The sequence below is a fragment of the Chlorocebus sabaeus genome, chromosome 12, assembly GCF_047675955.1.
Source record: "Chlorocebus sabaeus isolate Y175 chromosome 12, mChlSab1.0.hap1, whole genome shotgun sequence".
In the NCBI taxonomy this organism is placed as follows: Eukaryota; Metazoa; Chordata; class Mammalia; order Primates; family Cercopithecidae; genus Chlorocebus; species Chlorocebus sabaeus.
This window is the reverse complement of record NC_132915.1, coordinates 62649400-62673902: the sequence shown is the minus strand read 5'-3', so window position 1 is coordinate 62673902 and position 24503 is coordinate 62649400. Positions and strand designations below refer to the sequence as shown.

Here is a 24503-nt window from a genome sequence, read left to right as displayed (position 1 = left end):
GAGCACGCCACTGCAAGGTAACAGAAGGAGACTTCGTCTCAAAAAAAAAAAAAAAAAAAAGGATCTCTGGCAGTGTTTTTGTAGTAATAAAAATTTGTAGAGTAAGAAAGATATAGGCCGGGCACTGTGGTTTACACCTCTAATCCTAGCGCTTTGGGAGGCCAAGGCGGAGGAATTGCTTAAGCTCAGGAGTTCAATACCAACCTGGGTAACATGGTGGAACCTTGTTTATACTGAGAACAAAACATTAACCAGGTGTGGTGTTGTGCGCCTGTATTTCCAGCTATTGGGGTAAATTGGTGGGCCGGAGGGGGGTAGAGTGCATGAGGTGGGAGGATTGCTTGAGCCTGGGAGGCAGCTGTAGTGAGTGCCGATTTTGCCACTGCACTCCAGCCTGGCCAACACAGTGAAACTCTGTCTTCAAAGGTAAGGCCGGGCTCGGTGGCTCACACCTGTAATCCCAGCACTTCGGGAGGCTGAGGTGGGCGGATCATGAGGTCAGGAGTTCAAGACCAGCCTGATCAACATGGTGAAACCCGGTGTCTACTAAAAATACAAAAATTAGCTGGGTGTGGTGGCACGTGCCTGTGGATCCTAGCTGCTCAGGAGGCTGAGGCAGGAGAATCGCTTGAACCTGGGAGGCGGAGGTTGCAGTGAGCCGAGATCGTGCCACTGCACTCCAGCCTGGGCGACAGAGCGAGACTGTCTCAAAAAAAAAAAAAAAAAAAAAAAAAAGTAGCACCTATGCAGTGGATTGTCATGTAGCATTAAACCTGATATAGATATTCATAATAAGTTGTGTGTTTGTGAGTGATTCTACGTAGTAGTATGTTAAATATTCTGTTTTTGATAAAAGAGGAAACTAGCCAGGTGTGGTGGCTCATGCCTATAATTGCAGCTCTTTGGGAGGCAGAAGTGGGAGGATTGCTTGAGTTCAGGAGTTTGAGACCAGCATGGGCAACACAGTGAGACCTGTCTCTACCAAAACAGCAACAACAACAACAACAACAAATTAGCTAGGCATGGCGGCTGCCATGGTTGCTACTCAGGAGGCTGAGGTCAGAGAATTGCTTGAACCTGGGAGGTCGAGGCCTTGTTGAGGTGTGATTGTGCCACAGCATTCCAACCTAGGCCACAGAGTGAAACCCTGTTTTTTTTTTTGTTTTTTTTTTTAATGAAAAAAATATGAATACCAAATACATAAATAGTTTTGGTGTTAGATGGTCACCTTATGGATTTTTCAGTTTTTGTTGTGTTTGACATGTAAAGCTTATAATTTAAGAAACTTTAATGATGGGAAGGGATGAACATCAGTGGTGCTTGTATTGGAACAAGGCTACCTGAATCTGCTGGATAATGAGTACGGTACATTTTTTAGGTTTGAAACACTGGGAGCAGAAAATAATAGTATTAGGGAAAACAGGCAAACTCTTCATATAGGCTTCTTGCAGCAGGGACACCAACAGTCTACTTTCATTTTGTGAAAATTGATTATATGAATTGGAGTTATCTTGTCATACCCAACTAAATTTAGAGTCAGTGGACCAAGGGTTATGGTAAAAAAGTGCTTGGGGCACAAAGCGCTTGCCCAGGGATTATATTGCAAGCCAGCTGCCCCAATGACATGCTGTAACCTTAAATCCAGTTTTACCTACTAGCTGTTGAGATGAACTCTTGTGACTCTAAGTCTGGTTTTACCAACCGTCTTCACTCACCAATCAGAGCTTACCAGCTCCCGAAAACTTTAGTAGTTCCAGTGAGTTTTCTTTCAAAACTAGGTCACGTTTATTTTTCTAATAAAATTCCCAACCTTGTTTGGACACACTGGAGGCCACCCTAGTATGTATGTATGTATGTCCTGGATTGTAATCCTACTTATATATTCTTCCCAAATAAAACCTTTTTTACTTAGTGATTTGTTTCTCTCTATATTTTTGACTTTAACAGTTCATAACAAGTTACCATTACTCCAAACCCAAATGTGTAATGTGGAAATGCCATCTTTAAAAAACTCATCTCTTGCTTTGCTTTTCCCTTTTACTTCATCTAGTTATCACGACATTGTTGCTCTTGGCTGTGGCACTGGGATTTCTTGGTTGTTATGGTTCAGGAAAATGATTGTCTGATTTAGGGATAGTAAGAGTATATGTAAGGTCCTTACATGTACAGGGAACAATTGTGGTAATTTTTAATAAGTGTAGACATTGAATTTCTGTACCAGTGTCTTTCTGGGTATAATGTAGCAGTACTGCGGCAGTTAAACTGAGGTCTCAGCAGGCATAGGTTGGGATGAACAGGCCAAAGCACCTGGAATTTGTATAATCACCCACCCACATGGCCTGGAAAGGCCTTTTGAAAAGTGCTTTAAAATGCAAAAAATGTCAACAACTCCCCCTTATCCCACTTTAGTCAAGATTATTTGAAATGAGTGTATATAAAAAACTGAGAATAAAAGCTGTCTATTAGTTCCTTATGGCTTTTTTTCCTCTAAGATCTTTTTGTAAACTGTTCAGCTTTTTAAATATTTATGTTGGGAGTTAGTATAGACTTGGTTAACGAGGCAACTTAAACTATTTTGGAGTAATTTTCGATTTAGTAGACTGTTGTACAGAGATGATACAGATTGTTCCTTTATATTCCTCACCTAATTTCTCTGTTGTAATAATTACAGTACCTTTGTTAAAACTAAGAAACTAGACTGGCACATTGCAAAATCACTCCACAAATGAATAACTTTCTTTAGAACTTTTCTGATTTTTTGTTGCTAAAAACATCAGAAAACGAAACTTAGTAATGTGATTGTAAAAATATTTTGAGTGACAAAAGTAACTGGAAGTAAGTTTTCTGCAACTAGCCAGATGTGGTGGTGCACACCTGTAATCCAAGCTACATGGGAGGCTGAGGCAGCAGGATCTCTTGAAGTCAGGAGTTGGAGGCTGCAGTGAGCTATGATGGCATCACTGCTTTGCAATCTGAGGGGACAGAATGACACCCTACCTTTAAAAATTAAATAAATACGTAAATAAAAACTTTAAGAAATTGTGATTTAGGCTGGGCATGGTGGCTCACGCCTGTAATCCCAGCACTTTGGGAGGCCGAGACAGGTGAATCACCTGATGCCAGGAGTTTGAGACCAGTGTGGCCAACATGGTGAAACCCCGTCTCTACTAAAAATACAAAAACTAGCTGGGCATGCTGGTGCATGCCTGTAGTCCCAGCTACTCTGGACGCTGAGGCAGGAGAATCAGTTGAACCTGGGAGGCGGAGGTTGCAGAGTCAAGATCGCGGCACTGCACTCCAGCTGGGCTAACAGCATGAGACTCCATCTCAAAAAAAAAAAAAAATTGTGAAGAGGGTAACTTTTGCCAGATGCAGTGACTCAGGCCTGTAATCCTAGCACTTTGGGAGGGTGAGGTTGGAGGATCACTTGAGCCCAGGAGTTCAAGACCAGCCTGGGCAACATAGTGAAACCCTGTCTCTTAGAAAAACAAAATTATTGTGTATTTAAAAAAAGATAAAGTAACTTTAAAAATATTTTTAGTTTAGCTAAATACAGCTTTTTTTCCTTCAGAACTAACCAGCATACCTTTTTAGAGCTGACAACAGCTTTGTTGACACAAAGTCTAGTTCTAAGCCTGCGTCTGGGCTGCTGTTTGCGTTACCTTTTAATTTTTCTTTTATTATTTTTTGCCTACCAACTACCTCTAATGATTTCATTAATTTTTAAGCCTTTTTTTTTTTTTAAATCTTTTAAAAAATTAAATAGAGACAGGGTCTCTCTGTATTGCCCAGGCTTAGTTTCAAACTCCTGGGCTCAAGCAGTTCTTCTACCTTAGCTTCCCAAAGACATGAGCCACCATGCCTGGCCAAAAAGATTTCATTATTTTTTGTTCTTCTGCTTTCTTTTGAGCTGATTTCCCCGACCCTGCCAAGGGAAAGAAAATTCAAATAAGTCATATGGCCAGTTAAGATGAACAATGACTTTAGGTCATTTGGTCAAAGGAATGGGTCCTTTATGTTACTTAATTTGATGCTTATTTTTCCTATGGGAACAGGTTGAGAGGCCTAAATTCGGGGTCTTTTATTTGTTTTTACTTAGTGTTTCTAGTGCTTGAGAGCCTTATCTGTTTGACCCAGATTTTGGAATCTAACTTAAGCTTTTGGTTTTCAAATCCTTAACAATTGTATGTACTTTCCAGGCAACAGCTGAACAGATGCGTCTTGCTCAAGTGATCTTTGATAAGAATGATTCAGATTTTGAAGCTAAAGTTAAGCAGGTATGTTTCTGGCAAAGGATATCATCATTTTTGTAATCTGTTTGGATTGCGCTTAAAGAGATAATTTCAGTAAAGATTTTTGTTTTAAAGTATTACTTCTAGCTTCTAGTCTCACCTGAAATCTGTGTATTGGATTTTGGACTTGTGATTAAATACGTTTATTGGTGGGCAAGCAAAAGAATTGAATACGTTCACCTACCTTACAATACAATCTTTCTGAGTTATTGGTGTTTACATGTGAACATTGAACCAGACATTTCTGTAAGCACACTGAGATTTTCCTATACGTATATACATAGAAAGTATATCTAACATTTGGCACAGTCTCTGGGAATTTTGTTTAATGTTAGGGATGAACTGAATTACCTTTTAAAAAATTTCTTTTCATAGAGACATGATCTTGCTCTATTGCTCAGGCTGGAGTGCAGTGGTGCTATCGTAGTTTACTGCAGCCTCAAACTCCTAGGCTCACGCTATCCTGCTGCTTCAGTCTCCTGAGTAGCTATGATGACAGATGTTCATCACCATGCCCAGCTAATTTTTAAAATATTTGTAGAGACAGAGTCCTGCAATGTTGCCTAGACTGGTCTTGAACTCCTGGGCTCAAGCAATCTGCCTTGGCCTCCCAGAGTGCTGGGATTACAGGATTACTGGCCTGAATTGCCATTTCAGACATGGTTGTGATTTCATACTCTCGTTGGAAAAATATAAAATTAAATTTTAGGGCAATGTCTTCATTTCAAACTTTAATAAGAGGTATTTTTGATAACTTAATCTTAATTTCCAACTCTACTTTGCTGACTTTGTTTCTTTTTTTTCTTTTTTTTTTTTTTTTGAGACGGAGTCTCGCTCTGTCGCCCAGGCTGGAGTGCAGTGGCCCGATCTCAGCTCACTGCAAGCTCCGCCTCCCGGGTTCACGCCATTCTCCTGCCTCAGCCTCCCGAGTAGCTGGGACTACAGGCGCCCGCCACCGCGCCCGGCTAGTTTTTTGTATTTTTTAATAGAGACGGGGTTTCACCATGTTAGCCAGGATGGTCTCGATCTCCTGACCTCGTGATCCGCCCGTCTCGGCCTCCCAAAGTGCTAGGATTACAGGCTTGAGCCACCGCGCCCGGCCGACTTTGTTTCTTATCAAGATTCTAGAAACGAAGCTGTAACCCCTATCTCAGTGCCAGCTATTCCTACTCTTAGTAGATGTCATCTAATAATTGTTCTTTGGAGTAATGTCTCACAGTGAAATCTTGTCTTGTCTCACAAGAAATCATAGATTTCCTTCTCTGGAATGAGATCTTCATACAGTTTGAGATACACTTATATATAGTACATCGCCTTTTATCTGAATAGTATAGATAGAGCATTGGCCCAGGAGTTCAGAGGTTTAAGTTCCAACTTTAGTTCTGTCAGTAATCTGACCACTGGGGTAATTTTGATGCTGACTGTATGTCTTAAAAATTGTATGTTGCAGGCATTCACTTAGTACAGATCATTGATAAAAATGAGACTTTTATTGGTAACTATCCAAAGACTGAAGCGTCAGAAAGCTATAGAGTATGCAGAACTTTTGCTGCTTGATAAAATGAAAAGATGAAAGCAGAGAGGCCAAATGGTATAGTGCAGAGAGCTGTGATTATGAGATCAGGAGGCCTGGGTTCTAGATGGGCTTTGCTATTAATTACCTTTGTGACCATAGACAAATCACTTGATATGTTGGGATCAAGCTATTTTGAACTTCAACTAGTACATACTAAAATAGTTAAATGTAGTTAAAATGCAATAGATATTAAATCATAGGTTTATTCACTGATACTTGAGAAACCTGCATTTTGCCTAGTCTGTGATTGTTCTAGTGATGAAAACGCTAAGTAACAAGTATCCCTTGCTAATGATGATAAACTGAAGAGTTTCATCATTACTTCAAGCATAGCACCGTGTTGAAGATCCTTGAGAAAATAATATGTCTAGGAGTGTGTTTTGTGATAGTAGCAGAATTCCACTAGTAAGACTTTAGGGTGTTATGTAACTTAGTATGTATATGGAATGATATATTTTTTTTCTTTTTTTGGTGGGGAGACAGGGTCTCTCTCTCTCCTGTGCTATAGTACAGTGGCACAATCATGGCTTATTGCAGCCTTCACCTCCAGGGCTGAAGTGATCCTCCTACCACCACCTCATTTAAATTTTTGTAAAGATGAGGTCTCACTATATTGCCCAGGCTTGTCTCGAACTTCTGGGCTCAAGTGATCCTCTCATCTCTGCCTCCCAAAGTGTTGATTATAGGCGTGAGCTGCTGTGGCTGGCCTTTGAAGTGTTCTAATCCAAATGGTGAAAGCCAATATGTGGAATATTGTCCCTGACAAAAAATTTGTATTGGATTTTCCATGAATGGTGACCATGTACTCATATAGTTCCACCTCATATTTAAGTTTAGGAATCCTGTGTCCTTGAATTAAATTTGATTATTCAGATACCTGATCTTGAGTATTCTGAGAATGTTGGTACGTATGTATGTGCTGCTGATTAATGATCTGCTCCTTGGTCAACTTGGAGGAAGATTTATTTTTAGTTAAATTCTACCAGTGTTAGTGAAAGGACATGCATGGAATGGCCACAAAAAAAATAAAACGTGTCTTCATTGTAAACTCAGAGTCTAGAAGAGGCTATCTTCATGTAGAAGGATTATGTAATTCTGTATTTGTATAGAAGAGTCTTAATATTAACATCAAGTGCTAGTTTTTGGTTGCCTCTAACCATTTTCTGATATATTCACTAGCTTATGGAAGTGACAGGGAAAAATCAGGATGAATGCATAGTGGCCCTACATGATTGTAATGGAGATGTGAACAAAGCTATCAATATATTGCTGGAAGGGAATTCAGACACAGTAAGTATTATTAATTGATTTGCATTGTTTACATTTGTCTACAATTCCATAGCACATTTTCAGCTTCACCTTGGTTGGGGGTGGGGATGGAATGGATTATGGTGCCATTCCATATTTGTTTTAAGTTCCAGAAAGAACGATTACCTGAAAAGACTGTTTTTGTTATGTATGGTTTCTTCATGAAGTCATAGAATCTGAAGACTTGAAGGAGAACTTGGTGATCTACTCCAGCCTTACAGTTTCCAAAAGTCTCTGGACCTGTGTGTATTTTCACCACCCTCACCTGAAAAGCATCTCTTGGCTCTGTTGCTTATGTTTCTTCATCTCAGTCCTCACCTCTAATTACTTCTTACATCTCTAGCATAACAGAAAACCAGGATTGCTGGTATATGTATTTGCTTATGTGGAATATTAAGTTTTCTTTATTTTTTATTTTGTTTTGTTTTATTTTATTTTAATTTAATTTTTTTTCCTTTTTTTTTTTTTTGAGACGGAGTCTTGCTCTGTCGCCCAGGCTGGAGTGCAGTGGCGGGATCTCGGCTCACTGCAAGCTCCGCCTCCCGGGTTGACGCCATTCTCCTGCCTCAGCCTCCCAAGTAGCTGGGACTACAGGCGCCCACCACCTCGCCCGGCTAGTTTTTTTTGTATTTTTTTAGTAGAGACGGAATTTCACCATGTTAGCCAGGATGGTCTCGATCTTCTGACCTCGTGATCCGCCCATCTCAGCCTCCCAAAGTGCTGGGAGTACAGGCTTGAGCCACCGCGCCCGGCCTTTAATTTTATTTTTTTGAGACAGAGTCTCACTCTGTCACCCAGGCTGGAGTGCAGTGGCTTGATCTTGGATCACTGCAAGCTCCGCCTCCTGGGTTCACACCATTCTCCTGCCTCAGCGTCCCAAGTAGCTGGGACTACAGATACCCACCACCTCGCCTGGTTAAGTTTTTTGTATTTTTAGTAGAGACGGGGTTTCACCATGTTAGCCATGGTGGTCTCGATCTCCTGACCTCGCGATCTGCCCACCGGCCTCTCAAAGTGCTGGGATTACAGGTGTGAGCCACCACGCCTGGCCTTTTTTTTTTTGAATATTGGATTAAGTTTGGTGAGCTTGCAGGCTCATGAGCTCAGGCCTTGGATTTTAAGAAGGATGCAGCTAAAGCTACACCAGGCACTTGTCAGCCCTAAAACTATGCTCTCTGTGTGTATGTATTTATATTTAAATATTATATAATATAGTTTATATATATATATTTATTTATTTTTATTTTTATTTTTTGAGACGGAACTTCACTCTGCCACCCAGGCTGGAGTGCAGTAGTGCGATCTTGACTCACTACAACCTCCGTCTCCTGGGTTCAAGTGATTCTTTTGCCCCGGCCCCTCAGGTAGCTAGTACTACAGACATGCGCCACCACATCTGGCTAATTTTGTATTTTTGGTAGAGACAAGGTTTTGCCATGTTGGCCAGACTGATCTCGAACTCCTGACCTCAGGTGATCCACCCACCTCGGCCTCCCAAAGTGTTGGGATTACAGGTGTGAGCCACCACACCTGGCCTGTGTTTATATTTCTTAAATTGAGGAAACTATTTTAGAGTAGATTAAAACAAATAATGACTCACCTAAAAGAGGATACAAAGATGAACACATCAATAACTGCTTTTCCTTGGAAAATTTAAAACAAACAAACTGACCGTGTCAGTGTTCAGATTTAATTGAAGTCTCATTTTAGGGTCATGCTGCATTAGGTACAAGAAATACAAAACTGAACTGTGAGAAACTGAAAGCTAAAATGACTGTATTTTTAGTTGATGTGAAACAGAATGAATTCTTTTACAGTAAAAATTAACTAATGTGGAAAAGATTTCACTGTTTGAGTGTAGCAGTAATTGTTGGTAAAATTCCATGTAAGAGAACACTGATACACAAGACAAGCCACTAAATTGGTGATTTTTTGGGGGGGGGGAAAGCCATGTTAAATGATAAATTAAAATTTTGAATAATTTTGGTTTACTGACTTGGGAATAAGTATCCTGGTTTTGCAAAATATGGAGGATCTGTTTACCTTATTGCTAATGGATACAGCAGAGCATGGCTTTCAGTTATTTTCAAAGTGAACTGAAGAGCCTAACTGCCCTCTTCGTTTAATTAAAAAAAAAAAAAAAAAAGAAAAAGAAAAATCTTTGGGAATAAACAAAATAATCCAAATTGTTCACTGGAGGGGATCTTTTTGGATCTTTTTATGGCAGAGGTAAGTCCGGACACTAATTTTTGTTGCCTTTTCTTTAGCTGCAGCAGATTTAATTCCTTTTCTCTGGTAGTTAGGTGAATTTTTAAGTCTTAAATGTCCAGTTTTCTCTTTCTGTTTTGAGTTTTAACACCCCCTTCTCATTTGGGACAGAACCTGAAGGAGGTGCTTCTAGGCTATGTATTAGAAAGTAAGGCTGACTGGGCGCGGTGGCTCACACCTGTAATCCCAGCACTTTGGGAAGCCGAGGTGGGTGGATCACAAGGTCAGGAGTTCGAGACCAGCCTGGCCAACATGGCAAAACCCCATGTCTACTAAAGATACAGAAAATTAGCCAAGTGTGGTGGTGGGCGCCTGTAATCCCAGCCTCTCAGGCAACTGAGGCAGGAGAATCGCTTGAACCCAGGAAGCGGAGGTTGCAGTGAGCCGAGATCGCGGCATTGCACTCCAGCCCGGGCGACAATGCGAGACTCGGTCTCAAAAAAAAAAAAAAAAAAGTAAAGCTGAATTTTTCGTGAATGTCTTTTTGGTTACCTCTTGAACAATTTTATAGTGTGGGCTATATCTGACTTTTGTTTTCTTCAAAGCTAAGAAAATAGCAGATGAAGTTCTGACTATAGTTGTGAAAGAATACACTTGTTCGGGGCTGAGTGGGCTGTGGGGGAAATACAGAAGTAGAGGGAAAGTCTTTGTTTTAGTTGTTCAGTGTTTTGGGGTTTTTTTTTTTATTAAGACAGGGTCTCACTCCATTGCCCAGGTTAGAGTAGAGTGGTGCCATCATGGTTCACTGCAGTCTCAACCTCCCGGGCTTACGCCATCCTCCAGCCTGCCGAGTAGCCAAGACCACAGGCACATGCCACTACACTTGGCTAATTATTTTTATATTTTGTAGAGATAGAGTCTCTCTGTGTTTCTATGTTGCTCAGGCTGGAGGAAGTCTTTGAAACCCTGGTTTGTTCAGGACCATTCTCTGGTACATCTTGTCTCTCATACTGTTTGCCTCATCTCTTACCTGGTTGCCGTCTGCAGCACCCATGGCTAAATGGCTTTGATTATCTTCCCTTGACTGAGATAGAGTTAATTGGAGTAGAGTTGACAGAATATAAACACTGTGATGTTGCTAGGAGCAACAGCATGAAGGCAAACGATTCTAACTTTCCTCTGTGCTAAAGTCTTCTGAAACAAAATTATTACTTGGAAAAGGTATTAAGTGGAATCGTCCGTGATATTTTTAAGGATAAGTTTATTTTTTCTTATGTAAGTATATCTGTCACAAAGGAGGATATTGAACACAAGTACTGAACTTTTTGTTTCATCATAATGTTTGGTTGGTGTGACAAAATTGTTTTGAAGTATTAGTCTCTTGCATTAATGTACTTACTGTTTTTAGTAAGTTGTTTGTGTTGGTAGTTTTTGGCAAAGGCAAAGTGGTGGGAGAGTAATTTTTGAACTAGCTGGCTTTGAAGACTGCTGTTCTGATTATTACATGGTGACTGGGAGGACCTCTCCTCTTTTTCTTCAGACCCATTCTACAAGTAGCAAAATACCGATAACAGAGGTTGCCAGAAATTCTCTTGGAAATCCTCTATAATTACTTGGTTGACTTTTCAAAGTATGCATGTGTGCATGTTTTGCAGACTTCTGCAAAATACACAGTAATCTTTTTAGCAGTTACTATGGCATTGTAAAGATTGCTTCTTAAAGGTTCTTTTCCCTATTTGCCACCCTCAAATAAGTTGTCTTTGTAGATCTCATAAACCAAGACTTTGCTTGAGGGGCAGCAGGATGGGGAGGGTGCCTTTTTTTTTATTTTTATTTTTTTGAGATGGAGTCTTGCTCTTGTCACCCAGGCTGGAGTGCATTGGCATGATCTCAGCTCACTGCAACCTCAACCTCTGCCTCCCAGGTTCAAGCAGTTCTCCTGCCTCAGCCTCCTGAGTAGCTGGGAATTACAGACGTCTGCCACCATGCCTGGCTAATTTTTTTTTTTTTTTGAGATGGAGTTTTGCTCTTGTTGCCCAGGCTGGAGTGTAATATTTTGGCTCACCACAACCTTCTGCCTCCCAGGTTCAAACAATTCTCCCACTTCAGCCTCCCAAGTAGCTGGGATCACAGGCATGCGCCACCATGCCCGGCTAGTTTTGTATTTTTAGTAGAGATGGGATTTCTCCATGTTGGTCACTCTGGTCTTGAATTCCCGACCTCAAGTGATCTGCCTGCCTCAGCCTCCCAAAGTGCTGGGATTACAGGCATGAGCCACTGCGCTTGGCTGCTAATTTTTGTATGTTTAGTAAAGATGGAGTTTCACTATGTTGGCCAGGTCGGTCTGGAACTCCTGACCTCATGATCTGCCCACCTTGGGCTCCCAAAGTGCTGGGATTACAGGTGTGAGCCACTGTGCCTGGCCAGGGTATCATTTGCTATATGAAGTGGGGTAAAGTGTTTCTCAGGTGTTTTACAAAGACAGTTGGCCCCTTTATAAAGATAGAGTACCTTTAGGTGAGGCTGTGTAAAGATATACATTGTGTATACATACACTTTATGCCAACTCTTCTGGGATGATTTTTCTAGGACCTCTGGAATTTACTTTTTGTATTATAACCTAAGAGGACTGGATTCTGTTTTACACAGTTGTCTCGTATTTTCATATTAGCAAACATAATAAATTGAGTTTGTGCAGTATGGGCATTATTTTCTCTGGCATAGATAAGCTTTATTGTTTAATTAGAAAATAATTACAGAAAAATATAAGATTACATCAAATTAAACATCCTCACTTAGATAATGACTTATACCACTTCCTTTAGTAAGTACATAGGCTTCTATTTGAACTAAAAAATGTAATTCTATATGCTGTTTGCTGATAGCTTGCTGTTTCTATCAAGGACCTCTTTCTGTATGTACCTATATAACTGGTAAAATGGCTGTGTACTGCCCCATTTATGGATACGCTAGACTACTTAGTCTCCTGAACTTGATATTTTGGGAATCCCCCTCCCCTCCTTTTATGCTGTTGATCATTTTGTCTGCACGTAAATGTTTGAACAATTATTACGTTATTGTAATTGAGACAGAGTCTCGCTCTGTCACCCAGGCTGGAGAGAAGTGGTATGATCTTGGCTCACTGAAGCCTCCACCTCCTAGGATCAAGCCTTCCAGGTTCAAGTGATTCTCCTGCCTCACCCTCCCGAGTAGCTGGGATTACAGGTGCCTGCCACCACTCCCAGCTAATTTTTATATTTTTAGTAGAGATGGAGTTTCACCATGTTGGCCAGGATAGTCTCCAACTCCTGGCCTCAAGTGATCTGCCTGCCTTGGACTCCCAACGTGCTGGGATTACAGGCGTGAGCCAGTGTGCTTGGACACATTATTTTATTTGAATAAGGGCCTAGAATTAGAATTGCTGGGTTGAAAGAGTATGCACCAAATAAAATTTGGGTACTAGGCCAAGCGCAGTGGCTTACGCCTGTAATACCAGTACTTTGGGAGGCCAAGGTACAGGTGGATCACCTGACGTCAGGAGTTCGACAGCAGCTTGGCCAACATGGTGAAACCCCGTCTCTACTAAAATTACAAAAATTCGCTGGGTGTGGTGGTGTATGCCTGTAATCCCAGCTACTCGGTAGGCTGAGACAGGAGTTATTGCTTGTTCCCAGGAGTTGGAGGTTGCAGTGAGCCGAGATCGCGCCATTGCACTCCAGTCTGGGTGACAGAGTGAGACTCTGTCTCAAAAAAAATAAAATTTTGAGGTACTATTGCTAAGTAACCTTCTAGAAAAGTTAAAATAGATGCATGCTCACCAGAACTGTATGATAATACCTGATTGTTTCACCTTAACTATCAGGTGTCAGTATATTCAATCTTCATTGTCAAAACTTAGAGGTGGAAAATAATTTATATCTTGTTCATATCCATTTTATATCTAATTAAATATGTGAGTTCATCAGAACTTTGCAGAAGACCAAATATTCCATTTCAAAAAAGTGTTTGGAAGTTAGCTTCCACTGTTATGGAAATAATTCAGCTTATCACCCAAATTTTAGTTTATTAATTTCCAGTGCTAATGTTTAGTTTGGATATACAATGTCAAATTTTGTTTTTTCATAAGATTTTTAAAAAGCATAAAATAGTTGCTACTCTTAATTTTGGATGGAGTCATTTCAAATCCCTTCTGAAATAAGGCAGATTATGAATAAGTAAATAGAAACTATTGGGCTAATTTGAGGATTTCTCTGTAACTACCCTGCTTGATAATTTTTATATCCACTTATAGTCAAGAATGTAGTATCTTTCTTTTCTCAGCGATTTGTATATATATGATATGATTAGGTTTGGTATCACCATTCGGGAAGAGGTGGAGAAGGCAGGTTATATAAATTATTTGACTTCTCACCAGAAGAATTCTTTGGAGGTTAAAATTTTAAGTACTTTTAAAATTTTTAAAAAGCCCACCAAAACCAAGCTAAAATTTTACTTATCTGCCATTAAATTGTTTTAGATAATTAGTTTGAATAATGGAACAGGCAAGGTTGTATTCCTGGAGCTTTTGGGGCATCATTCTAAGTAATTTTGTGGTCTTTGAATTAATACGTAGATTTAAGGCCTAATAGAGAGAGAACTGAGGTGGTGTAGAATAGGAGCTTGGGGAAATGACATTTACTGTATTCCTAAATTTGCATAGGAAAGGGCTGTATGTTGGGAAAATGTACAGTATTTTGTCAGGTCAGCTAATAGCTGTAATTATTTAGCAACAGGAGCTTAGCAAGAAGATTGTTATCTTTATCATCAAGAAAGTAGAACTATATGGAAATAAATGATAAGCAGGTGAGCTGCAAGCTGTGGGTAGTTAGATTTGAAAGATACATGCATGTGCTGGGCGCGGTGGCCCACGCCTGTAATCCCAGCATTTTGGGAGGCCGAGGAGGGCGGATCACGAGGTCAGGAGATCGAGACCATCGTGGCTAACACGGTGAAACCCTGTTTCCACTAAAAATACAAAAAATTAGCTGGGCGTTGTGGCGGGCGCCTGTAGTCCCAGCTACTCAGGAGGCTGAGGCAGGAGAATGGCATGAACTTGGGAGGCAGAGCTTGCAGTGAACCGAGATCACGCCACTGCACTCCAGCCTGGGTGACAGAGCGAGACTCCATCTCAAAAAAAAATAATAATAATAATAAAAGAAAGATAACATGCATGTGCTCTTGATAATTATACACACTTGGAATGATAAATGATTAACAGCCGTTCTCTCTGATAGACTTCATGGGAGACCGTAGGGGGGAAGAAAAAGAATTTTGCAAAAGAAAATTCAGAAAACAAAGAAAATAGAGAGAAGAAAAGCGAGAAAGAGTCAAGTCGTGGACGTGGAAACAACAACCGGAAAGGAAGAGGTGGCAATCGTGGCAGAGAATGTAAGTACAGACTTTCTCCTCAGTTTTTTCTCTTCTCTTCTTTCGTCTCGAGTGACCCTCCTGTCTCAGCCTCCCAAAGTGTTGGAATTACAGGCATGAGCCACTGCGCTCAGCTTTCTCAAATTTTTTCTTAGGAGTTTCCTTACATTCTGAACAACTGAAAGATTAGTCCATAGCATGCTCATAAATTTGTTTCCTCAATGCAGAATTTGTTCTAATAGTTAACACTAGAAATGAGTGGCACCTGAGTAGTTTCATAAGAGCCTCCCATGTGGTTTCATATCAACATTGACCTGGGCTATAGGCAGGTGGTTGTGTAGTGTGTCTTATGACTGCCTTCTGTTATAAGGCAGACACATTCGTTAATTTTAGAATTGTGTGTGTGTGGCAAAGAAGTGGCCAGGGTCATTTACTTACAGGTAGATAAAGCTATTTTTTTCTTTTCCATTTATAGAGACTCATGGTATAGACAAGAGTTAGATTAAGAGAAAAGTTGCTGAATAGGCAGGATTTCTCATATGCAGACAAGAGTTAGATTAAGAGAAAAGTTGCTGAATAGGCAGAATTTCTCATAGGCAGACAAGAGTTAGATTAAGAGAAAAGTTGCTGAATAGGCAGGATTTCTCATAGGAAGACAAGAGTTAGATTAAGAGAAAAGTTGCTGAATAGGCAGGATTTCTCATAGGCAGGTCTCATTTCCATTAGACCTAGGTTTTCTAGGTTTTGTCACTGTTTTTGCAAAACAACCCTGTCTGCTCTGGCAGTGTGTCAGTGTAGCTAAGTTATGAAAGAATAAAATGTAAATGTTTAACGTATCACTCTAGAGACTCTTGCTGTCTCATATATTCCACCGATATTTATTGAGTATCTACTATGTAGTGGATACTTTTATAGGCATACAGCAATGAATAAAATAGGTAAAATCTTTGCCCTTCTAAAACTTATATTTTAAAGAAGGTCAAATAGGATGTAACAATAAAGGAGATAAAATATTTTATATTAATATATTTTAATGGCGTTATGTAGAAATTATGTTATAGGGAAAGACAAAGGCAGAAAGAGAGATGCAAATTATGGGAAGAGGTCTGGCAAATATAAGTGGGTTGCCAAGGAAAGCCTCACTGGAATTTATGTGAGTCAACCTCTGACAGAGGTGAGGGGAGCAAGCCATTCCAATATCGTTTATAAAATTTCTGTATTATATAGAGCTATTAATGCTAATATAGGGATGAGAAAAAGAAAAGACTGCGAGTTGGCATCTTCCGGTTAATATTCTAGAAAAACCCAATTCTAACACTTTAGTTTTTCTAAGAACTCAGTGTTTCCTTGGTATTACTATTTTGCTATTCTGTGCCTTTCCAGGCTTTGAACGTAACTAATGATCAAATTCTGTGATATATTAACGTAGTTGCATAATGGAGGTAGTTTTTTTGAAGCAAAAACTTCACAGCAAGTCCACAAAGAAGAAAGAAAAATCAGTATGTTATTTTAATTTGTTTTCAGAATTTTCATGTGAATTAAGGAAGATGTGATTTCTTTTTCTCTTTTTTTTTTTTTTACTTCTTTTTTTGAGACAAGGTCTTACTCTTCCCCCCAGTGCAGTGGTGTGATCACAGCTCACTGCAGCCTTGACCTCCGTGGGCTCAGGTGATCCTCCCACCTCAGCCTCCTGAGTAGCTGGGACTACTAGCTGCACGCCATCACAACCATGCCTGGCTGATTTTCATATTTTTTGTATTTTGTATGTTGTATTTTTACTGAGACAGAGTGTTGCTCACTTGCCCAGACTGGAGTGCAGTGAGGAGATCTCGGCTCACTGCAACCTCTGCCTATTGGGTCCAAGCAATCTCCTGCCTTAGCCTCTCAAGTAGCTGGAACTATAGGTACACGCCACCACACCCGGCTAATTTTTATATTTTTCGGTAGAGACGGGGTTTCCTTGTGTTAGCCAGGCTGGTCTCAAACTCCTGGCCTCAAGTGATCCGCCTGCCTCAGCCTCCCAAAGTGCTGGGATTATAGATATGAGCCATTGCGCCTGGCCAGTTTTTATATTTTTTTTGTATGTCGCCCAGGCTGGTCTCAAGCTCTTGAGCTCAAGAGATCTGCCCCCCTCAGCTGGAAATTACAAGTGCTAGAATTACAAGTGTAAGCCATTGTGCCTGACCTCATTCAGTTTTTAAGTCACTTATGTTTTTGTTTTTCCTGTTTCTGAACCCGTTGTTTAAATTGTAGCCTGTTTGTCATTCCTTCTTTGCCTTTAATAGGTGCTTGGTAAGGTTATGTACAGGAGGTTTGGAAATGGAAATTTGATTTTTCTGCTCTTTTTCCCCTAGTTAGAGGTGAAGAAAATGGAATTGATTGCAATCAAGTGGACAAACCTTCAGATCGTGGCAAGCGAGCCCGAGGTAGAGGTAAGCTAGAGTAAGAGAGAAGAAAATGCTTTCAATTAGGAGGAAGAAGCAGGCGGTTGCTTTGCTGGACTCTGACTAGTGGACTCTGACTAGGGATAGCAGTGTGTTCTGAAAGAGTGGCAGGTCGTCTTAAAATCTGATCGTTTGTTTACTGATGCCTGTAAATGAACTATTTTGTGTTACGTAGTTTTGAAGAAACCAAAGGGTTGTTTTTGGATGAGCTGAGAAAGCCCTTTCTATGAATAATTTAAAACTTAAAGCTCTAACCAGAAGCATTGACAAATTATAATTGTGTTACATTTGGAATACAATGCAATAGGGTTTTTAAAACCTTACTTTAAAAATACTTTATTGCTAAAAAAGGCTATGTTCATTTGAGCCTTCAGTGAGTTGTAGTCTTTTTGCTGTAGTCCTCACTTCAGCTATTTTGAAGTGTATAATATGTAATTGTTAAGTAGTCACCTTACTTTACTGTTGAACATTAGAACTTACTCCCTTTTTTTGGGACAGGGTCTTACTCTGTCACCCAGGCTGGAGTGCAGTGGCACCATCTCAGCCAACTGCAACCTCTACCTCCTGGGCTCAAATAATCCTTCCACTTACCCTCCTGAGTATCTGGGACTACAGGTGCATTCCACCATGCCCAGCTAATTTTTGTATTTTTGATAGACATGGAGTTTTACCATGTTGACCAGTCTGGTCTCAAACTCCTGGCCTCAAGTGATCCACCCGCCTAATCCTCCCAAAGTGGTGGGATTACAGGCATGAGCCACCGAGCAATGCCTAGAATTTATTCCTTCTGTGTTTTAACCTATCCACCAATCTCTCTTTATTCCCTACCCTCTATACCCATCACCTTCTCTCCCTCTGGTAACTATCTTTCCACTCTTTACCTGCATGAGATAACTTTTTTAGCTCCCATGTGAGTGAGTACGTGTGATACTTGTCTTTCTGTGTCTGTGTCTGGTTTATTTTATTTAATACGGTGTCTTCCAGGTCCATTCTTGTTGCTCCAGAGGATATCATTTCATTCTTTTATGACTGAATAGTATTCCAACGTGTAAATTTATCACTTTTTGAAATCCATTCATCTGTTGATGAACACTTAGGTTGATTCTCTGTATTTGTGAATATTGTGAATAGTGCTTCACTTCAAAATAGCTAGAAGTGAGGACTTGAAAAGTTCTCAACACATAGAAATGATAAACGCTCATAGTAACGGATACCCTGAATACCACAACTTGATAATTATGTATTCTCTGCATGTAGCAAAGTACCACATGTACCCCATAAATGTGTTTAAATATTATGTATCAGTAAAAAGTTAAAAATTTAGAAAGAAGAGAAATTGCCACAGCCACCCCAACCTGGCAACTATGAAGCACTATTGGTTTCCTTTTCTTTGTATAAATATCCAGTAATGGGATTGCTGGATCATATGGTAATTCAATTTTTTGTTTTTGATAAATCTCCATACTGTTTTCCAAAATGGCTGCACCAGTTTGTATTCCCACCAGTAGTGTATGAGAGTTCCCTTTTCCCTGTGTCTTCACCAGCATCTGTTTAATTTGCTTAATTAATTAGATGTAGTGGCATGATCATAACTCACTGCAGTCTTGAACTCCTGGGTTCAGGCAATCTTCCTGTCTCAGCCACCTCAGTAGTTGGGATTATAGGCTACTTTTTGTCTTTTTGATAATAGCTGTTCTAACTGGGGTAAGATGATACCTCTTTGTGGCTTTCTTTGTATTTTGTTGATGTTTAATGATGAACATTTTTTGTGTACCTTTTGGCCATTTGTGTATTGTTTTTTTAGATTCTTTGTCTACTTTTTTTTTTTTTTCTTCTCTTAAGAGACAGTATCTCACTGTTGCCCAGCCTGGAGTGCGGTGACATGATCATAACTTACTGAAACCTCGAAATCCTGGGCTCAAGTGATTCTTACACCTCAGCCTCCTGAGCAGCTGGGGCTATAGGCATGAGCCCCACCATGCCTGGCTAATTTTTTGTATTTTTAGTAGAGATGGGGTTTCACTGGTTACACATTTTATTTATTTATTTACTTATTTAGAGACAGAGTCTTGCTCTGTCTCAAGGCTGGAGTGCACTGGTGCAATCTCGGCTCACTGCAACCTCTGCCTCCAGGATTCAAGCGATTCTCCTGCCTCAGCCTCCCATGTAGCTGGGACTACAGGCTCAGCTAATTTTTGTGTTTTTAAATGGAGATGGGGTTTCACCATGTTGGCCAGGATGGTCTCGATCTCTTGACCTAGTGATCCGCCCGCCTCGGCCTCCCAAAGTGCTGGGATTACAGGCGTAAGCCCCCACGCCCAACCTATTTTCATTTTTATTGTTTATTTTTTATTTATTTTTATTTTTGAAACGGGAGTTTCGCTCTTGTTGCCCTGGCTGGAGTGCAATGGTGGGATCTTGGCTCATCACAACCTCCGCCCCCTGGGTTCAAGCAATTCTTTTGCCTGAGCCTTCCAAGTAGCTGGGATAACAGGCATGTGCCACCATGCCCAGCTAATTTTGTGTTTTCAGTAGAGTAGGGTTTCTCCATGTAAGTCAGGCTTAAATGTGTATTTAAGTTACTTTTCTTCTTTTGTATGTTTCTTTATCTCGTGTATTGATACATGGTTTAGCAGCTTATATGCATTATTTTGGTCTTTTCTTCTGGTGAGATTGAGTCAAGTAAGGTAGTGAACTATTGTTTATTTTTTTAGAGACAGGGTCTCGCTCTGTTGCCCATCCTGGAGTACGGTGGCATGATCATAGCTCACTGCAACCTCCAACTCTTATGCTCAAGCAATACTCCTGCCTTAGCCTCCTGAGTAGATAGGACTGCAGGTGCACATCACAATGCCCAGCTAATTTTTTTTCTTTTTCTTTTATTGATTGATTGATTGATTGAGACGGAGTCTCGCTCTGTCACCCAGATTGGAGTGCAGTGGTGCACTCTCAGCTCACTGCAAGCTTCGCCTCCCGGGTTCATGCCATTCTCCTGCCTCAGCCTCCCGAGTAATTGGGACTACAGGCGCCCGCCACCGTGCCTGGCTAATTTTTTGTATTTTTAATAGAGATGGGATTTCACCATGTTAGCCAGGATGGTCTCGGATCTCCTGATCTTGTGATCCGCCTGCCCCGGCCTCCCAAAGTGTTGGGATTATAGGTGTGAGCCACGTGCCTGGCTATGCCCAGCTAATTTTTAAAAGCATTTTTGTAGGGACAGGTCTCCCTGTGTTGCCCAGGCTGGTTTTGAACTCCTGACTCCAAGCAGTCCTCCTCCCTTGGCCTCCTAAAGCAGAGGGATTGCAGGCACGAGCCACTGCACCTGGCTGCTAATGAATTGCACTTGAAGTTACAGGGTTTGGTTTCCTTCTGGATGGAAGAAAAATAATGCAAAAAAGGCAACAATAGTTTATTCTGTAACCTTTCTCACTGCTTTATCTTACTGTTTTGTATTTAGTAACTCAGATTAGTTCCTCTACTTTTTTTTTTTTTTTTTGGATATGGAGTCTCGCTCTGTTGCCCAGGCTGGAGGGCAGTGGCACAATCTTGGCTCATTACAAGCTCCCCCGCCTGGGTTCACGCCATTCTCCTGGCTCAGGCTCCTGAGTAGTTGGGACTATAAGTACCCACCACCACGCCTGGCTAATTTTTTGTATTTTTAGTAGAGACAGGGTTTCACCGCGTTAGCCAGGATGGTCTCCATCTCCTGACCTTGTGATCCGCCCGTGATCCTCCCAGAGTGCTGGGATTACAGGCGTGAGCCACTGGTCCTGGCCATATATCAGTCTTAAATGTAGCAACTGATATTTACATACCTATTGTGTTGTTGAAGATATTGCTGTAAATAAGCTTTGTTCCTCAGTGAATTCCAGGGATGTTTTGTCATTTTCATTTGATTAATGTAGTATTCTTTGAGGCTGGGGGGGGTTATTCCAGACTCTCTGAGAATGTAGGGGGATAGACTCCCAAGTCTCTGAGCCAGAAAAACACCAAAGATGCCCCCTTCTGTTTGTGGCCTGAACAGGTCCCGGACATGGAAGTAGTACCATCTATATTATTGAACTAGTCCTGAGAAATCAGGAATTTTTTTGAGGCCGGGTCTTGCTATGTTGCTCAGGCTGGCCTCTGGCACAGCTAGCCCTTTTTTTTTTTTTTTTTTAAATTATACTTTTAAGTTCTAGGGTGCATGTGTACAACATGCAGGTTTGTTACATATGTATACATGTGCCATGTTGGTGTGCTGCACCCATTAACTGGTCATTTACATTAGGTAGATCTCCTAATTCTGTCCCTCCCCTCTCCCACAACCCCACAACAGGCCCCGGTGTGGGATGTTCCCCACCCTGTGGCACAGCTAGCTTTTAAAGTCCTTCTTACTATCTTTTGGGGATGAGGGGAAGGAGTGCTTTCTATCTTTTTAGATTAGGCCCATTTTCTGCATTTGCTTCCCTTCAGGCTGTTTGAAAAGGAGGGATGTCTGCAGTTAAGATCTGCCCCAGTAGGGGTGGTTGGTTGTTCTTTGAATTTCGGCTTTCAGAGTAATGAGCAACTAGGCCAGGCATGGTAGCTCACACCTATAATCCCAGCACTTTCGGAGGCTGAGGTGAGCGGATCACTGGAAGCCGGGAGTTCAAGACTAGCCTGGCCAATATGGCCAGTGAAATCCCAACTCAGAAAAAGAAAAAAAAAGTAATGAGCAACTTTTCCATTTCGATTCTTAGCATGGCATATGTAAATATTAGTCAAAACTTGAAGCGGGGGGTAGTGGCTTACGCCTGTAATCCCAGTACTTTGGGAGGGTGAGGTGGGTGGATCACTTGAGGTCAGGAGTTCAAGACCAGCCTGGACAACGTGGTGAAACCCTGTCTCTACTAAAAATACAAAAATTATCCAGGCATGGTGACACAGGCCTGTAATTCCAGCTACTCGGGAGACTGAGGCACAAGAATCATTTGAACCTGGGAGGCGGAGGTTGTGGTGAGCTGAGATTACGCCACTGCACTCCAACCTCAGTGACAGAGCAAAGCTCTGTCTCAAAAAAATTAAAAAAAAAAAAACCCTTGACCAGTCATTCAACAGATACGTAGTAGAGTCCCAGGGCTTGAGGAGGAAAGGTACAGCATTTACCATAACATGGTTTATTCACTTTGATAATCTTTGGAAACGTTGGACTTGGTTTTCATGATTAAAATACACTGGATTTTTATTCCGAGCTGCTAGATTAATCTGTTCCTTCCAGATAACAATGCAGGGAAATGGTATATACACAGAAACCAATGTTACTAGTAGCATTACTGCCAGGTGAGTGCGAAACAATAATTCTATTATCTTATTAGAATTTATGGGGAAGATGGATTGGATTTTTTTTTTCTTTTTTTCTTTTTTTCTTTTTTTCTTTTTTGAGACGAGTCTCGCTCTGTCGCCCAGGCTGGAGTGCAGTGGCTGGATCTCAGCTCACTGCAAGCTCCGCCCCCCAGGTTTACGCCATTCTCCTGCCTCAGCCTCCCGAGTAGCTGGGACTACAGGCGCCTGCCACCTCGCTCGGCTAGTTTTTTGTATTTTTTAGTGGAGACGGGGTTTCACTGTGTTAGCCAGGATGATCTCGATCTCCTGACCTCGTGATCTGCCCGTCTCGGCCTCCCAAAGTGCTGGGATTACAGGCTTGAGCCACCGCGCCCGGCCCTGGATTGGATTTTTTAATTAAAAAAAATTTTTTGTTAGAGGCTCATGCCACCGTGCCCATAAAAAATAGTTTTGTAGAGAGGGAGTCTCCCTGTATTGCCCAGACTGGCCTTGAACTCCTTGCTCAAGCCACCCTTCCACCTCAACTTCCCAAATTGTTGAGATTATAGGTGTGAGCCACCATGCCTGTCTCAGAAAAGTTTTTAATTTTCATAAAGTCCATTTTGTCTAGTTTTTCTTTTTTTGCCTGTAGTTTTGGTGTCATATTGAAGACATCATTGCTAAATCCAGTGTTGTAAAGCATTTGCTTTGTGTTTTTCTCTGAGAATTTTATAGTTATAGCTCTTAAATTTAGGCCTTTGCTCTTCAGTTCAGGATTTTAATGAAGAGAGAATGTGGAAAGGTGCTAGTCATAATTTTCTCTTCTTGTTTGCTTATTCCCATGCTTGCTGCCATTTTGGTCTTTGATCAAAGACCTAGTATTTAAAATGATATTTAACAGTGCCTTCAGCTTACTTTGAATTTTCCTCTTTCTGGTTCTCATTTCATTTTATAGTAGTGGCTTATAATTCCATGGTGTTTGCCCTTCCTGATTTTAAAAGGTGCAGACTGTTTTATAATATAACCTTCCTGTGTTTAGCTGTCAAATACCACAAATATAATACAAGGAGAATTTAATTCTTTTCTAGCCTTAGAAGTCACTAACTGGGTATAGGTAGTTGTATCATCAGGGATCAGTAAATTGGAAATTGGATGCCCTGGATTGGAATGTTGGTGCCATTAGGGACAATGATAATATTGTCTGAGTAGTGAGTATAGGATGAAGAAGGAAGTGTAATTGTGTAGGTCATGAATATTATTTTATAATATAATTGTTTGTTTTTTTTTAAAGGATTTGGACGTGGCAGAGGGAGAGGGGCAGGAAGGTTCTCAACCCAAGGCATGGGGTAAGTCATAGCCATCCTATTTTTATAGTTATTTAATTCCCTAGTTTTTATGCTTCAATTGCCTCTAATACCCTGCATCTAATTTGATCATCATGGTGAATCTAGTGTTTTCTATACTTAAAGAGATTTACAAATAAGAAAAATAATATGAATAAAACTGATCTTTTAAATAGGCATTAGAGCAGGGTTTCTAGCCTTGGCACGATTGATTGTGGATTGGATAATACTTCCATGGAGTGGTAGGGTCTCCTGTATGTTGTAGGATGTTTAGCAACATCTGTCCTCTCTGTACTATTAATAAATATCAGTAGCAGTCACCTGAAGTTGTGACAACATACCTACAGACATACCTAAATGGCACTGCCTAAGGGCCATTTAGTTAATCCAGCCATTGTCTTTGAATGCTAAGTAAATGTAGTGCTTATTTATGTATAAGTGATATCTTTTTCCTGAATTGTAATAGTGAACATTGAACAGACTCAAAGGTAGTAAAATCAGAGGTTTATTTCTTGTTTCTGGGTGTTATTTTACTTTTTGTTGCTTCTAAAACATTAGCTCCCATTGAATTTTTAGAAAAAGTTTTAAAACATCCTGTGGAAGCCATACGTAGATGCAGTCAAGGAAGGGAATTGGCTCCAAG

General features: G+C 40.7%; 1 protein-coding gene across 1 annotated transcript in view; it reads left to right on the top strand.

The window, feature by feature from the left end:
- The window catches only part of UBAP2 (ubiquitin associated protein 2), a 132630-nt gene that overhangs the window by 48680 nt on the left and 59447 nt on the right, over positions 1 to 24503 (top strand). Inside the window, exons 3-7 of the mRNA XM_073021725.1 lie at positions 4200 to 4277; positions 7048 to 7158; positions 14658 to 14811; positions 17145 to 17222; positions 23809 to 23863. Coding sequence (XP_072877826.1) covers positions 4200 to 4277; positions 7048 to 7158; positions 14658 to 14811; positions 17145 to 17222; positions 23809 to 23863 — 476 coding nt within the window. The remainder of the gene's footprint in view (positions 1 to 4199; positions 4278 to 7047; positions 7159 to 14657; positions 14812 to 17144; positions 17223 to 23808; positions 23864 to 24503) is intronic.